This window comes from Triticum urartu, chromosome 6 (genome assembly GCF_003073215.2).
Source record: "Triticum urartu cultivar G1812 chromosome 6, Tu2.1, whole genome shotgun sequence".
NCBI classification, from domain to species: domain Eukaryota; kingdom Viridiplantae; phylum Streptophyta; class Magnoliopsida; order Poales; family Poaceae; genus Triticum; species Triticum urartu.
In genome coordinates this window covers 464,700,552-464,714,948 of record NC_053027.1, presented here as the reverse complement: position 1 = coordinate 464,714,948, position 14,397 = coordinate 464,700,552, and the positions used below count along the sequence as shown (strand labels likewise).

At 48.2% G+C, this 14,397-nt stretch overlaps 2 protein-coding genes across 3 annotated transcripts; both read right to left on the bottom strand.

Moving 5' to 3' along the window:
• Nucleotides 1-2,210: 2,210 nt before the first annotated feature.
• LOC125514239 lies at nucleotides 2,211-10,594 on the bottom strand. Of its 2 annotated transcripts, XM_048679532.1 has the most exons (12): nucleotides 10,327-10,593; nucleotides 4,705-4,833; nucleotides 4,557-4,614; nucleotides 4,093-4,173; nucleotides 3,911-3,982; nucleotides 3,604-3,839; nucleotides 3,440-3,511; nucleotides 3,250-3,360; nucleotides 3,091-3,172; nucleotides 2,920-2,966; nucleotides 2,652-2,733; nucleotides 2,211-2,490 (listed from the first exon to the last, which is right to left on the bottom strand). In XM_048679532.1, exons 1-12 carry the CDS (start codon nucleotides 10,497-10,499, stop codon nucleotides 2,407-2,409), a joined length of 1,227 nt encoding a protein of 408 aa, XP_048535489.1. In that variant the 5' UTR covers nucleotides 10,500-10,593; the 3' UTR covers nucleotides 2,211-2,406. The 2 variants fall into 2 exon arrangements, with proteins under 2 accessions (XP_048535489.1, XP_048535490.1); XM_048679533.1 differs by lacking the exon at nucleotides 3,091-3,172 and having other exon boundaries at nucleotides 10,327-10,594.
• Nucleotides 10,595-12,225: 1,631 nt separating this feature from the next.
• On the bottom strand, nucleotides 12,226-13,923 carry LOC125514238 (myb-related protein Zm1-like). Its single transcript, XM_048679531.1, has 2 exons — nucleotides 13,417-13,923; nucleotides 12,226-13,330 (listed from the first exon to the last, which is right to left on the bottom strand). The coding sequence occupies exons 1-2, from the start codon at nucleotides 13,683-13,685 to the stop codon at nucleotides 12,601-12,603; spliced, it is 999 nt and encodes a 332-aa protein (XP_048535488.1). The 5' UTR covers nucleotides 13,686-13,923; the 3' UTR covers nucleotides 12,226-12,600.
• Between the last annotated feature and the right edge of the window lie 474 nt (nucleotides 13,924-14,397).

The window sequence follows — 14,397 nt, the reverse complement described above, 5'->3', positions numbered from 1 at the left end:
CGGTCACTTTGGGGGATGGTTGCACTGCCCTGTTCTGGTTTGACTCTTGGTTGGATGGTATGGCGCCGCGTGATCTAGCCCCGGCCCTGTTTCAAGCCTCGGCAAGGAAGAAGAGGACTGTTGCAGGGGCCATTGCGGGCTCGGCGTGGCTGAAGGACCTATCCGCCAGCTTCAAAGATGAGATGCTCGACGAGCTGATTTACCTGTCCTCGAGGCTGCAGCAAGGCGTCAGGGACTCCATCGTTTGGAAGCTGACGGCTGACGGAAGCTACTCCGCTCGGTCGGCTTACCGGCTGCTGTTCTCTGGGCATGTTGGGACGCCGTTCTTACGCCTAATCTAGAAAGTCCGTGCGCCGCTAAAGTGCAAATTCTTCATGTGGACAGCAGTTCAGAAGCGGATTCTGACGGCGGATATACTGATGCTACGAGGCTGGGAAAATGACTACTTCTGCCCTCTTTGTCGGCGGAACTTGGAAACGGTGAATCATTTATTCAGAGAATGCCCCTGGTCACAACGCCTTTGGCAAGCGGTGGCCTGTTCGACACGCTTGCAGACAATCCAACCGGTGTCCTGGAGTGCGCACGGTGATATGCTGGAGTGGTTGGACGGGCTCTCAAGCGCTCTTCCTAAACAGGAGAGGGCCGCGGCGAAGTCCTTGGCAATGTTGGTCTGCTGGGAGGTTTGGCGCGAGCGCAACCGGCGGATTTTTGACAAGAAAGAGATGCCTGTCCATGCTGTTCTCGCACTGATCAGAGACGAGGCCTCCATATGGCAGCTGGCCGGCTGCCCGATCCCTTTTGATCCTGGCTGAGGTAGTGTACGGGGTCTGTTGGGGCTGTTTTAGCAAAGCTAAACCCCGGTGGTGACAGTAGTTGTCTTGTTTTAGTCTCCTTGGCCATTACCTGGAGGTTTTCTTTCCTTTGTTTTGGTCGCTCCGACCTCCTCTGTACTTTGCCTCTGGCTCCCCTTCTGATATGGAATCTTAGTAGCTCTCCTGCTAACTTTCAAAAAAAAAAAACTCTCTCTGTCCTAAAATAAGTGTCTTAATTTTGTATTAACTCTAGTACAAAGCTATACTAAGCTTGAGACACTTATTTTGGGATGGATGGAGTACCAACACACGACAATTGTCTGTCACAATTGGATGCGTTCAGGAAAGACAGGGTGTGTTCGTCAGGGTGCTCGTCGCCTCCGCAATGGAGATGTCGCTCCTTCTGCTGCCCAAGCTAAGATTAGATCCGCCATTAGAGGTTGCCCCAATGCCGTGTTGGTCCTCGACATTGCTCAGAGTGTTGGTCCTAGACATTGCTCAGAGTGCCAGACTGCGTCACGCTTCTCAAGTCGTCCTATCTGCTGCCCTCTCCAGATCCGCCATCAAAACCCAGAATCTCCTGGTCTGAGGTTGCGACCCTCCTTCCCGGGAATCCATGAGTGGATCTCAGCAGAGTCGGAGGTTCAACCACCGAACCTCTAGATCTCACGAATGATATTCCTAGCGCCAGACCAATGCTCGCCCCCTATAGCAGGTATCGAACCAGGGGGCGGTGGAGGGTCTCTGCGAGAGGACGAGTAGCCGAGGGCCTCGTCGGAGTGGATGTGACTGTGGGGATCTAAGCATTGGTGCGGCAAGGTGTGTGGTGGTGCGAGCTCTGTTGCAAGAGCGGACATGGGCTCCGTTGGTTTACACAAATCCAGGATTAATCCACTGCTACTACATTTCTAAAGTAGTTTCCCAATTTAGTGTTCTATGATGGTTAGATCGAAGGAATTCATCGTACAAATATTCGACACGCTTATGCAGGCTCAGGTGCTCATCAAACATAAATATCCAGGGAGTTCTGGTAGACATGACAAATATGGTCGACATGAAAGTCTTAACTTTTGAAAGTTGAATCTTCCAATAGTTTTAGAATTTCGAAAGTTGATTTAAAAAAAATCCTGAAAGTTTAGAATTCTAAAAGTTGAAGGTCACCAAAAATGAAAAGTTGGATTTCTGAAAGTTGGAGGGCTGGACTTTAAAACCTGATGGCATGATCTCCCAAAAAGCGAAGGTTTTCTGAAATGCTAGAGAGAGCATGTGCGGACAAATGTTTGTGGAGATGTTGGAATCTAACCGCTCAGTGCTTGCCCAGCGGGTGACCGCCTTGTAGCCTCCCTCGACTTAGTGTCTCTGAAATACCTCCATGTCCAGAAAACGTTCTAAGTCTGATAACTCAAAAACATGTCTAGCAGTATTTCCAAAATGATGTTCATGCATATATTTACAATGTTCCTCTAGTTTAGGTACACTATTTAAGTACCTGATCATAACATGTCTTTAGATTTGAACATTTCTTTCACACAATGGGACCTGCCTCCACCATCTATTGTACGAATGTATAAGCGCATCTAGCTGATGATTACTTCTATAATAGAGCCCCTGTAATAAACCTATGGTTCAGTACAGCCTCAGCAATTGGTCGTTTACGGTAATCCGGATTAAGCATTGCCTACAGAAAAGAATCAGTGTAAGAACCCTTTGTTAAAGATGAAGGAATCGAAAGTAGATTCACTGAGTCCACAGTTAATATAGTAAGCATACATAAGTATCATCTGCAGCAGCAGAAGGTTTGTGAACAGACAAAATTTAACTATAATCGTAGAGGCAAACCTGCAGCAACTCCCAGCCGGCACCATCACCTAAATCTAGAAAGTTTACAGCTTCCGACAATTTATCATCTTCCAGGCAATACCTATGTGAGTTCATAAACATAGATAAGCATGCATATTGATTCTGAATATCACAAATCACAACTAACGATCAGGTAAAAAATAAGCGAGAGCAGATTTTATCAAATGAATTTGGAAAGCAGAATTATTCAAGCATTGGAATGTTTAAACTTTAAACCATGTAGATGTTTTGTTCTAGTGATTCATACTCTCTTGCAGCGTAAATGTCAAGACGGAAAGTGTTCTCCAAGAGCCTCTGCAGAATAAATAAGTACTTTGTTAGATATCACAGTGTTTAAAGGAAAATAATTTTTTCCTATGGACTTTTCTTTGCAGGAATTTCTCTTATGAACTTAAATCCAAATTATAATCACAAGAACCTGCAAGGAAATGCCATCCATAATGCCTGCTTCACAAAACGGAATAAATGCCATGTATGCAATAAGCAACCCAGCTCCATATCTGCTTTTTTTTTCAATCACACGTATATGTGAGAGACTTGCATTTTGTCACTCGAAAAAAGAAAAAGAAATACTTGCATGTCATCAGCTACTCCAAAAGCTCGCTTCTCCAAAGGAGTTGATGCTCCAGCAGCAGATGCTCGACGCCAAAGACCATCTGACAACGCTCCAACCCCCACAGACGAATACCTGTCATTATAAAAGTATATCTATTCTCTAAAGTGTTTTCTCATTGATAAAAGAAAATGCCGAGAAGATGGAGATATACCCAATATCTACAGAAAATGCCAAATCACGGAGCTGTGGAAGTAAATAGTATCCATTTTTCTCTGCAACGGTGCTAAATAAGAGAAAGTTACACTAAGTAGTAACAGAACTGAAATTGAGTCATAAGCTATAGAATGGGCAGTAAACATGGAAAATGCAGAATACTTGAGAACAACAGAAGAGGGGCCAAGGCTTTGGTGCAGTCTATCATGATTGTGCATGTGGACAAGGCCACACATAGCTCCATTAAGCAGCCTAAGGACAAAATATCTCCTCAGTTCCAATTTGTATGCACGATCATAGGGATTCCAAAAATTAGGCCGTTCCTTCAACTGCCTTTCACTGGTTATTTTTGCATAGTCTGCAGCACTGTATCTCCCATCGTCACGGAAAGCAAGCCACTGTAGAAAATTTACATCAGTCTAAAAGCATTACAGGATCGTCTATGACCTGATAAAGTTATGTGGTAGACCTGCTCTCCAGTAGCTGTCTCAAAGGCTCCTAACAGAAACTGAATGTTCTCACAGATATCCCTTGCATTACTCTGAAAGTAAAAGACAAGGATTAGAAAATATTTTTTGGAAATGTCATGTCTGACATACTCATTCAGATCGACAAGTCCAATCTCTCTTAAATTTTCATGATTTTCCTAACCTGAAGAAAAGCATGAGTCCTCAGCTCATTCAATGCCATCAAATTAGCTTCAGAAGCACCAGCAATAGCTCCAGGGTATACCTTGTAGCATAAACCTATGTCTTAGCACATATAAGATCATAAATGAACTCATATGTCTGGGAAAGCTAATAACTAACACCATCAGATAAACCAACAAAATTGAATGGCTGGAAAATCGAAGTGAAAAAAAAAGAGAACTTGGAACTATTGGTCCTACGGTCCTGCCACAAACAATCTTTTCAAGGCATTGTTGAATCAAAGGGTGCTATCACACTATGATTACATAAGACTGGCCTTACGATTATTATGTGTCATGTCATACAATTGAAATACTATGAGCATGTAGTACAATTTAAAAATGCATGGATGACCCGTTATACACTTATTAGCATTACAGGACTGTGTGTAACTAGACATGGTAGATTGAAAAACCCGAGCTATACCTTAAATACAGTCTGTGTGCCCTTCAATGGACCTTGCACCACTCTTCCCTCATAGAGTCTGCAAAAGACTACGATACATGGATAGTATCAGTAGAACTTTTCTAAAAAGTTACACATGAAAATAACATCTGAGATAGAAGGAAATAACCTAATTTTCACTTCTCCTTCTCCAACATCTTGGACTCTTAATCGCTCAATCTCTTCTGGTGAATATCCAAGACTAAGGTCTTGATTACCAATATCGTTTGGAAGCCCTCCAGACTGAGAAGATGAATAGCTGTTTCACATGACAGAGTGTTGGAACCCGTGATGATTACAGAGATTGAGATGTATGTCCTTCCGTTTATACTAGTATAAGAGAAAAAGGTTACAGAACACCCACCATGGCCACAAAATATCTGATGGTCCTTTTAATGATAAATACTTCCTCCGTTCCTAAATATAAGACCTTAAAGAGATTCCACTATGAACAACATACGGATGTATATAGACATATTTTAGAGTGTATATTCACTCGTTTTGCTCAGTAAGAGGCAATGGAAAAATTAGATGCAGCATCCATGGTCCCATGACATAATGCTGGTACAAAGTTTATGTGGAAATTTTCTTGTAAGAAATCAGCAACATCAACATCTGAATAGACATATTGGGTCTCCTTAACATTTCCTGTAGCTCCGGTGGACGCATTACATACCTCCTAAAATGTAGCCACATGACATTCCTACTTGCTGTACGATATGCTGGTCATCTCTAGTGAATTTATTTGAAGTGTCCTAAGCTATGTTAGAATAAAACGCTAATGCAAGATCATAGACGACACACCGAGGCACAATATTTGTTAACGAGGTTCACCGGTATGGCTACATCCCCGGGGCATGACTACGGGCGCTCCTTCCCAAGATACCGCAACACCGACCGCCCGGGCGCCGGCACAAGCCGTCGGCTCCCCCGCGTACCTGTTGCTATCAAGTCGTCATGGGTTACAACGTGTGGTGCCCCTCCGTATATAAGAGGCCTAGGATACAAGTGTCCGACTCCTACACAACTCGTACCTAACCACACCAATTACAACTCCAAGTCCATGTAACCCCTTGCGTACATAATATATTCGACACAAATATAACAAACTCCACCTTGGCGAATATTCTCCACCACCTAGAAGTCGTCCATGCTCGAACCTCCATGTACTCCGGATTTGGGTTGTCTCCTTTGTAGCTTACTGAGAGCTACCCGACGGGCCAGACCCGCCGCCACCGTGGGACTTCACTACTACTCCTGCAGCTTCACTCTTCATGGCTCCACCTGCAATAGTGCTCCCTTGCAACTTGTAAAGATGTGAAGCCGTCCTCTCTCCTATCATCACGGCCACCTCATCTTCCATGATTTTCATGGTCCTCTTATCCTGATCAGAACGGAATTCCATACCACCATCATGAAGAACACCAAGCGAAATTAGATTCCTCCTTAACCCTGGCACATGCCTGACTCCCCGAAGCATCCGCTCAACTCCGTCAAACATCTTGATTTTGATGTCACCTACTCCAGCAACACGATAACCTGTGTCATCGCCCACATAGGCTAAACCAAACTCACCAGACTTGTACGAAGAGAACCACTCCCTGTTGGGCGTCGCATAAAAAGAGCAAGCTGAATCCAACATCCACGCTTTAGTTTTTGTTGATCGCCTGTTTGATACAACGAGAACATCACTATCACTGTCCGAGCCATCACCATGAGTAGCCGCATTAGCACTTGCCCCACCCTTCAGTTCTGGGCATTCCCTCTTTATATGTCCCCAATCCTTGCACCTGTAGCACTGCACCTTTTTCTTCTTTTTCTTCTCCGCCTCTTGTGAGTTATTTACCGAAAACCACCACAGTTGGGGCTAGGGTAACAACTTGATACCACATTCAAGGCAGGGCACAAAAGACCACCAACTTTGCGCCTAACGACTAACGGAGAGCACTGATTGTGTGATAAGCTTCCGAAAACAGCAAAACTGACAAGTTGGACCCACCTGTCAGGCCTATGTGGCATGTCTACGTGTTCAAATAGCTGAGGTGGATGTCGGGTCCCGCTGTCAGCCCCCCAACTACTTCTTCTGGATGTATTATTCTAAAAGAAAAACTACTTGTGGAGGAGCGAATCAGGTAGGGGCTCTCTGGTTTGTACGGGATTACTAGCTTCGCTGTGACCGGACTCGGGGAAGACAACCACCAGGCATCAATCTCTTTCTGTGATGTGTCCCTACCTCCTCCATTCTTTCCATGAGGTCCCTCCCTCAGTCCCCAATCCCCCCCTTGCTAAGAAATCAGCAGGAAAGTACCCGGAATCGCCGGCACGGGCTCTTTCTTCACCGTCTCCGGTTACGAGCGCTGCTGCACTATCTTCCACTCTGGCGTATCCCAGCCTCCACCTACCTTCCTCGGATCCTCCGCTTCCTCATGAAGCTCTATATGGCATCCAATCGAATCCACACTTCCTTTAGCATGGCTGTCCGTGAGAAACCGCCCCGCCGTCCGCCATTGATGGTGAAGTCACGATTTGCGACGTCTCTAAGTCTTGCTGTCCGCACCGCCGAGCGCACCGTGGCTAGCGTGCGTGTCCCCGAGTCCCCGTAGTCTCGCGCAAGGTTTAGCTGCCGCATCCTGAGCTCCGACGAGATCCACTACAATTTGGGCGATGGGGTGGATCCTCGCCGGATCCAGGCGAAACAAAGGGCTGGGGGTGTGTCTGGGGTTGGATCCACGCGGGCCAGTGGCTAGGGCAGCGAGGAGGCTCGTCGGGGTGGGGTGGCTCGCCGGGGTAAGTCTCCAGCGGCGGCGGCGGATTTGGCTGGCTGTGTCGTGTTGGTGGAGAAGAAGATGCCTGGGGGAAAGGGGGGAATCAGAGAGAGGCTGACAGATGGGGCCTTCGGCCACCTCAGCAAATTTATCCATGTAGGCATGCCACATCGGCCTGACAGGTTGGCCCCACTGGTCAGATCCGCTATTTCTGCGACCAAATCTGAGCATTAGTGCTCCGGGTTACAGATTAGGCGCAATTTCGGTGGTTTTTTGTGCCCTGGCACAAATGTAGTACTAAGTTGTTACCCTAGCCTCAAATGTGGTGGCTTTGGGTAAATAACTCGCCTCTTGTCCCTTCCTGATCTGATAACCTTTAACTGCCAACCCAAAACCTTGAGTACTCTCCTCTGTAGCATTATTTTGCTTCCTCAACTCATGCCCAAGCAACGCTGTAGTGACTTCCTCATTATTGACGGTTGTCTTTCCATGTGTCAATGTAATGACCAAATGCTCATAGGACGGTGGCAACGAAACAAGAAGTAGTGCCTTATCCTCGTCCTCAATCTTCACATCCAGACGCGCTAGATCCATGACCAACTGATTAAAGGCATTCACATGCTCCACAAGATGCGACCCCTCCTGCATCTTCAACCCATAGAACTTTTGCTTTAAATACAGCTTATTGGTCGCTGACTTGGACATATAACGATTTGCCAACTTGTCCCAAATTCCCTTAGGAGTATCTTCGTCCATGACATGATACATGACCTGATCCGCAAGACAAAGTTGTATGGTAGCGGCTGCCTGCACTTGCATATCCTCCCACGCATCGTTGTCAACCTTGGCTGGCTTCGTCTCCTGCAAACCCTTCAAGATTCCCTGCTACGCCAGAATATCCTTGACTCTTGTCTGCCATAGACCGAAGTTACCCATGCCATCAAATTTCTCCAAATCAAACCTGGTGAATCCCGGCGCCATGCCGAGCCGCGATCTAACCGGCCTGTTGCCGCCGGTCTTACCGCCTTTTTCCTCTGCGACTTCCTCACGAAAATGATCATTGATCCCGTATTCCTCGTCTGAAGCCACGCCGCAGTCCGCGATCTAACCAACAAATATGACCAGCACAACGTCCCTGTCCGCCCTTCAGAAAATCAGCATGAAGCCTTGTGCCGTAACGTGCAGATGAATTTGCTCTCAGCCGAAACTAGCCGCTCCACCTTTTCCTGAACCTGCAGACGATTTTGTGCCTGTTTGCCTCGTCGCCACCAGCCTTTTATCTACGCTGGATATAGCCGGCCTTGCTTTTCCTCTCTGACACGAAGAACGAATCCAAGTATTCCACGGCTTGCATCGAGTCCCTATCCGAGTCGTGAACCAACCGTCATGGACCCAACATGCACGCACAAAAGATCTCCAAAACCATACACGCATCCAACAGTGCCCCTATACCATGCCTAGGCCAGGCACTAGTCCTGCCATCACGGTTCAGCACTGCCCCAGATGCACGTACATGATTTCTTCAAATCCAAACCGACATGCATGCTTACTTATCTTCTGGACTCTTTCCTTTCGCACTGTACGCCCTGCCGAGTCCTGCTAATGCACGCAACCCAGCTCGGCTGTCTCGCGTAGCCTGCCGCACGCGGGGACCGTACGCATCCGAGCGGCGGTCCCGTGTACCCTGCCGTGGCTTCCCTTCCCTCTATCTGCGTCGCCTCGGAAAAACTCGCCGCCAGTCTCGACGACTGCTCGCCTTCCTGGTCTCTGTTTTTTGGTTTTTCGCCAGCGATCTGTAACTGGCCCTGTCGTGCGTACTCGCCGCACGCCAACCCTGCCGGAAACAGTCGCCACCTCGCGCATCATCCGTACACGAGCTGTGCCGTATCCTGGCCATCCACATCGTCGACATAATCCGTCCGCAGTGCCGCGCCGTCGCCCTTGTACAACATCGAGCGCATCATCTTGATGCTCTCGCACTCCGATATATTTGGCTGTCCTCCACGTCTGGTCGCCGGTCTAATCACGAGCCAAATCCGTCGCCTCCGCAACGTCTTCAACAGCCACTACGCCGGTCCGATCGCCACGTCTAGCCGATCCTTACCGGCCGCAGCCCATCGAATGGTCCAGGCCTCCCGCCCGAAGTGTCCGACACCATCGACCGCCTTCGCGATCGCCGCCATGCTCCACCTTGCACCAATCGGACGTTCCATGGCACCTGTCGAGCATGATCCTCGTACATCCGGATGATGTTCCGCATAGCCTTCTCGCAACCTTGCTCATGATACCGCTTGTTAGAATAAAACGCTAATGCAAGATCATAGACGACACACCGAGGCACGATATTTGTTAACGAGGTTCACCGATATGGCTACATCCCCGGGGCATGACTACGGGCGCTCCTCCCCAAGATACCGCAACACCGGCCGCCCGGGCGCCGGCACAAGCCGTCGGCTCCCCCGCGTACCTGTTGCTATCAAGTCGTCATGGGTTACAACGTGTGGTGTCCCTCCGTATATAAGAGGCCTAGGACACAAGCGTCCGACTCCTACACAACTCGTACCTAACCACACCAATTACAACTCCAAGTCCATGTAACCCCTTGCATACATAATATATTCGACACAAATATAACAAGCTAACCAAGCAAAGGGAAATGTCAAAAACACACAGTATCCTGAATAATTTAACCATATTCTGTCAATCTCACCACAAGAATGTCCCCAAAGCAATGTTTCACCCCAAGAAAAACACACACAGACTTGCCATTTCCAGTGATTTCTGCTGGAAACAACTAATTAATAAAATAACCTAAGTAACATGCTAGAGAACAGTACGAATGCTCGAACCAATTCCACTCCCGCACACAGCCCTATCGTCCTAAGTTTTGAATCAGCTCAGAACGTAAGCACACATCTCCCCGTGGGTACTACAAACTCTTAGTTCTGAAGGAAAACGGAAAGGAGAGAGGACCCAAACATGCTGACCTTGTGATGTTCATGAAGCCATAGCTACCCAATAATCTGCCCACCTCGAAGTACGCGGGGTTGGTCATCAGCGCCGACGAAATCGGCCGTAGGGATCGTCGACGAGGCCTCCGGCGCCGCCCCCCGGGCTCCGGCGAGACGACGAGGAAGCGCGCGGGAAGAGCCTTCAGCATCGTGGTCGCCGCTGCGCGGCGCACAAGCCTGAAACTGACTGGTGTTTCTGTTCTTGGGGATAGACAGCTCAAGCCTCCCAGCCGCAGAAACGAAAAAGCTACTGGGAGGATGTATCGCTGATAATGGGCCGCGAGGATCGCCTGTCGCACCATTATCGGCCCATGGTCAGTTTCTTTGCCCTTTTTTATTTTGCGTGTAAATTTTCGCTTTTCTCCTTTTCTGGTTGTATATTTTTATTTATTGTCTTTTTATTGATATTAGTATTTTTATTTCATTTCCTTTTCATTATTATTTTTCTTTTTAATTTTTATGTTAAATTTATTTTCTGCTTTTTTTTTGCCATAGATGCATGCACTTTTTGCAGACAGACTTTTTTTCAAAGTCATGCACATCTATTTGAAAATACATGGGCATTTGTTCTGAAAATACACAGACATTTCTATTTTAGGAATGGTTAATTTTATCCGGGCCTAGTCCTACATAACATTTATGTGGCAAATCATCAACCTCATGTCAATACAAGTCTAAGCAATTGATCACGACCAACAAAGAGATGAGACGGTATTAAAAAAAGTATTTAAATTCAATCAACAAATATTTTTGAATAGAAAGTAAATGTGAGGATAAAGACTCTGAGAGAAAGAAGTTGTTAATCGGATGGATGAGCTTGCAAGTCCAACATGGACCATGCACCCCCCTCCTACTACATGGATATTTTACCACCTTACCCCACCTATCTATCACCTCAAGGTTGCTTGGTCATTTTGTCAAGGCCCCCTGGCTTGCATAAATTCCCACATGGGTGCATGTAACCGTTTCACTCCCACTAAAACCAACTCAAGGGAAGAGGCCATATAGTGTACTTGTCATTTTTTGGAGTTTAATCCTGATACTCTTGAATTTACCTTGAAATATCTCATTAGTTGTTACAATTTAGTGTTGTTTTCTCTCTTATATGTCTTTAGGGCTACTAGGTGGCACTCCTACTGACTTTTCACGATAAACCGAGTCAAACCAGGGATATTGTGGCGAAGTTATGAGCAACATGCTTAAAAAAGATCCAACACATGTATGACGTGGGGTTCGTCGATACAAATCCAACAAACCAAGCGTCAACCATTTTATGAAACACCGCACAAACCCGTGAGTCCTAGCCAACCATTGGATCAATAACTCGTTCGAGTTGTTAGCGATTGCCAAGGCGCAACATCGTCGCATCACCAAAGTTGTTTTCACCCAAATTGACAAAGTGTTTATCATCGAAAGTTTGAGGCACGAGCTGAATCGAATTGTCGGTTTTCCCAAAAAGAAGTGGATCTCAGAAAAAGAAAAAAAAACATGAACAATGACTAATATGCCGTATGATGCTTCTGAAAAGGAATGCGGGCCCTTAAAATTCAGAACGCGTCACCACCAAAATATGGCCCCATTCCCATGCTCCCATTTCACTGCTTAGGTGACCAACTTCTCTATCATCAAGTTTCATGTGATTTTGCTCACCCGAAGCAACACGCAATCAAATCCAAAGAAATAAAATAAAATAAAAGCAAGCCAAAGGAGAAGAAAAAGGCCACATCGCATTAGCAAAAGCAAGTTGCTTTAGAATGCATAATCAAAGCCCGGTGATGATTTCTTCAAAAGGCATACATGATGGCTTGGTAGTGGTGGGCCATGGGATGATCCAGCCCTTACGTCACCATGACGCTGTGCAGTATATGTGCATGGTACAGTACAAATTAGTTGCAATTTCTTATTACGAACTGTAGTAACCAAATGACATACAACATCGGTACGCATGTTTGCATAGCACTTCTCGCTGGCTGTTGAACCATGGAGTGCTGTTGCATACATGCCATGGTACATTTGGTTAAAAACTGTTACTTCCTTCGTTCCGAATTACTTGTCGCAGGTATGGATGTATCTAGATGGTACTCGTGCTACTTGGCCTTGTATTGACCTAAATTTTCATTCCTTTAATTTGTATGTGCATTCTATCATCAATGACATCAAATAGGCAACTCAAACGTTTCGTTAAAAACTTCTCCAAGTTGTAATGTTTGATCTCGTGCATCCGATGGGACCGCCGTGGATCCCAGCCTTCTATTCAGAATTGGACGCCTCATGATCCGATCTGGACTGCGGGTAGGAGGAGGACATCACCATTTCCATGTCCTGGCCCGGGTAGCCTATCTGGTCGTGTGGGCCCGCCTGGGGCTGGGATTCCTCCGTGGGCCCCCACAGGCCGAGTTCCTTCTCCAAATCCGCCAACCACCACTCGTTTCCCTCCTCCTCCGGGCTGGCCTTGGTCGTACATGGCACTGTTGCATCGCCTTGTTGTAGGCGCGCGACATCGTCATCGATGATGCTCCAGATGTCGGCGTCCATGTCGATGTCCGGCAGCTCGAGCAGCTCCTCCACCCCGCCGCCGCCCCCGGCGCACGTCGTCGGGGAGGACGACGAGCACGAAGACGTTGGCATTGGCGCCGCCGTCGCGAGCGCCTCCGTGGGCGCGTCGGCCAGCATGCCCAGGATGTCCATGACCGGCTCGAGCTCCAGCTCGAGAGGCGACGGTACGTCCATCGTTTCGGGCTCGTTGCTCGTGCCGCACTGCTCCCCGGCGCCGCCGTTGGACCCCTCGCTTGTCGTCATCGACGAGGACGCCGAAGACAACGAGGGGACGGGCGTGTCGGGGTCTCCGTCGGCCGGCTCGCCCTTGCTCCCGCCGACGCCTGGCTTCTGCTCCGACGCCTTCTTCTTCAGGTGCGTGTTCCAGACGTTCTTGATCTCGTTGTCCGTCCTCCCGGGCAGGCACGCCGCGATCTTGGACCACCTGGACAAATAACAAAATCCGATCAGAACACACCAAATCAATCAATCAATCAATCTCGGAACCGAATGCACGCAAGCTAAGCTTACTTGTTGCCGAGCAAGGCGTGCAGCTTGATGACGGTGGCCTCCTCCTCGGCGGTGAAGTTGCCGCGCCTGAGGTCGGGGCGCAGGTAGTTGATCCACCGGAGCCGGCAGCTCTTCCCGCAGCGGAGCAGGCCGGCCTGCCTCGGGAGGGCGCGCCAGTTGGCGTGGCCGTGCTTCTGGATGTAGGCGATGAGGCGCATGTCCTCCTGCGGCGTCCAGGAGCCCCTGTTGAGCCCGACCTTGGCGCAGCACGGTGCCCTGCCTCGCCCCATAATCGGCCACCTCACCAGACCACTCTGCTCGCTCGTTCTACCTCGATTCGCCCGGGACGAGGAGGTGGTGGGACGGTGCAGAGCATGGATCGGGGGCGGGCACGGCCGGTATATATGTGCGCCGCGCACGCTCGCACTGACACAACCACTCCTACTACTCACTGGTGGCAGGGCTGGCGCTGGGGCGACAGGTGACAAGCCCAGGAGTTGGGAGGCCCTACGTACCTCTATCCTCCTACCTCCGAGACTATTGCGTTTACCTACCAAACCCCTGTCCCAGGAGAGCAAAATGCCCTCCATCTCCTGGGGCCGGCCGCCCACCCGTTGGTGGCCCAGGTCTCCTTCCTCCGGGATCCATGATGCGATGCAGGGTCTACTCCTCCCTGCTGCTCCGTTGTTAATCAGGATGTGCACTCAGCACTGATGGGCAGTGCATGCACCGAGCGAGCCTACACGTACACTTGCTTAAAAATCACTAAATCACGATGATGTTCCCGGGCCAGAAAAAAGTTTGAGGCCACTTTTTGGAGTGGTTGGGGGAAAAATTAGAGATGATTGCGCTTTTCCGGGATAAAATGAAATGGATCTTATTTGTTATCAACACATCCTTTTGTTTTTAATCATATCTCGGTCTAAACCTTAACTTAGTAGTACTGCCTCTTTCTCTTAGTGGGAGAGAATTATACCTCTGTCTCCGTTAATTAATCTGTTC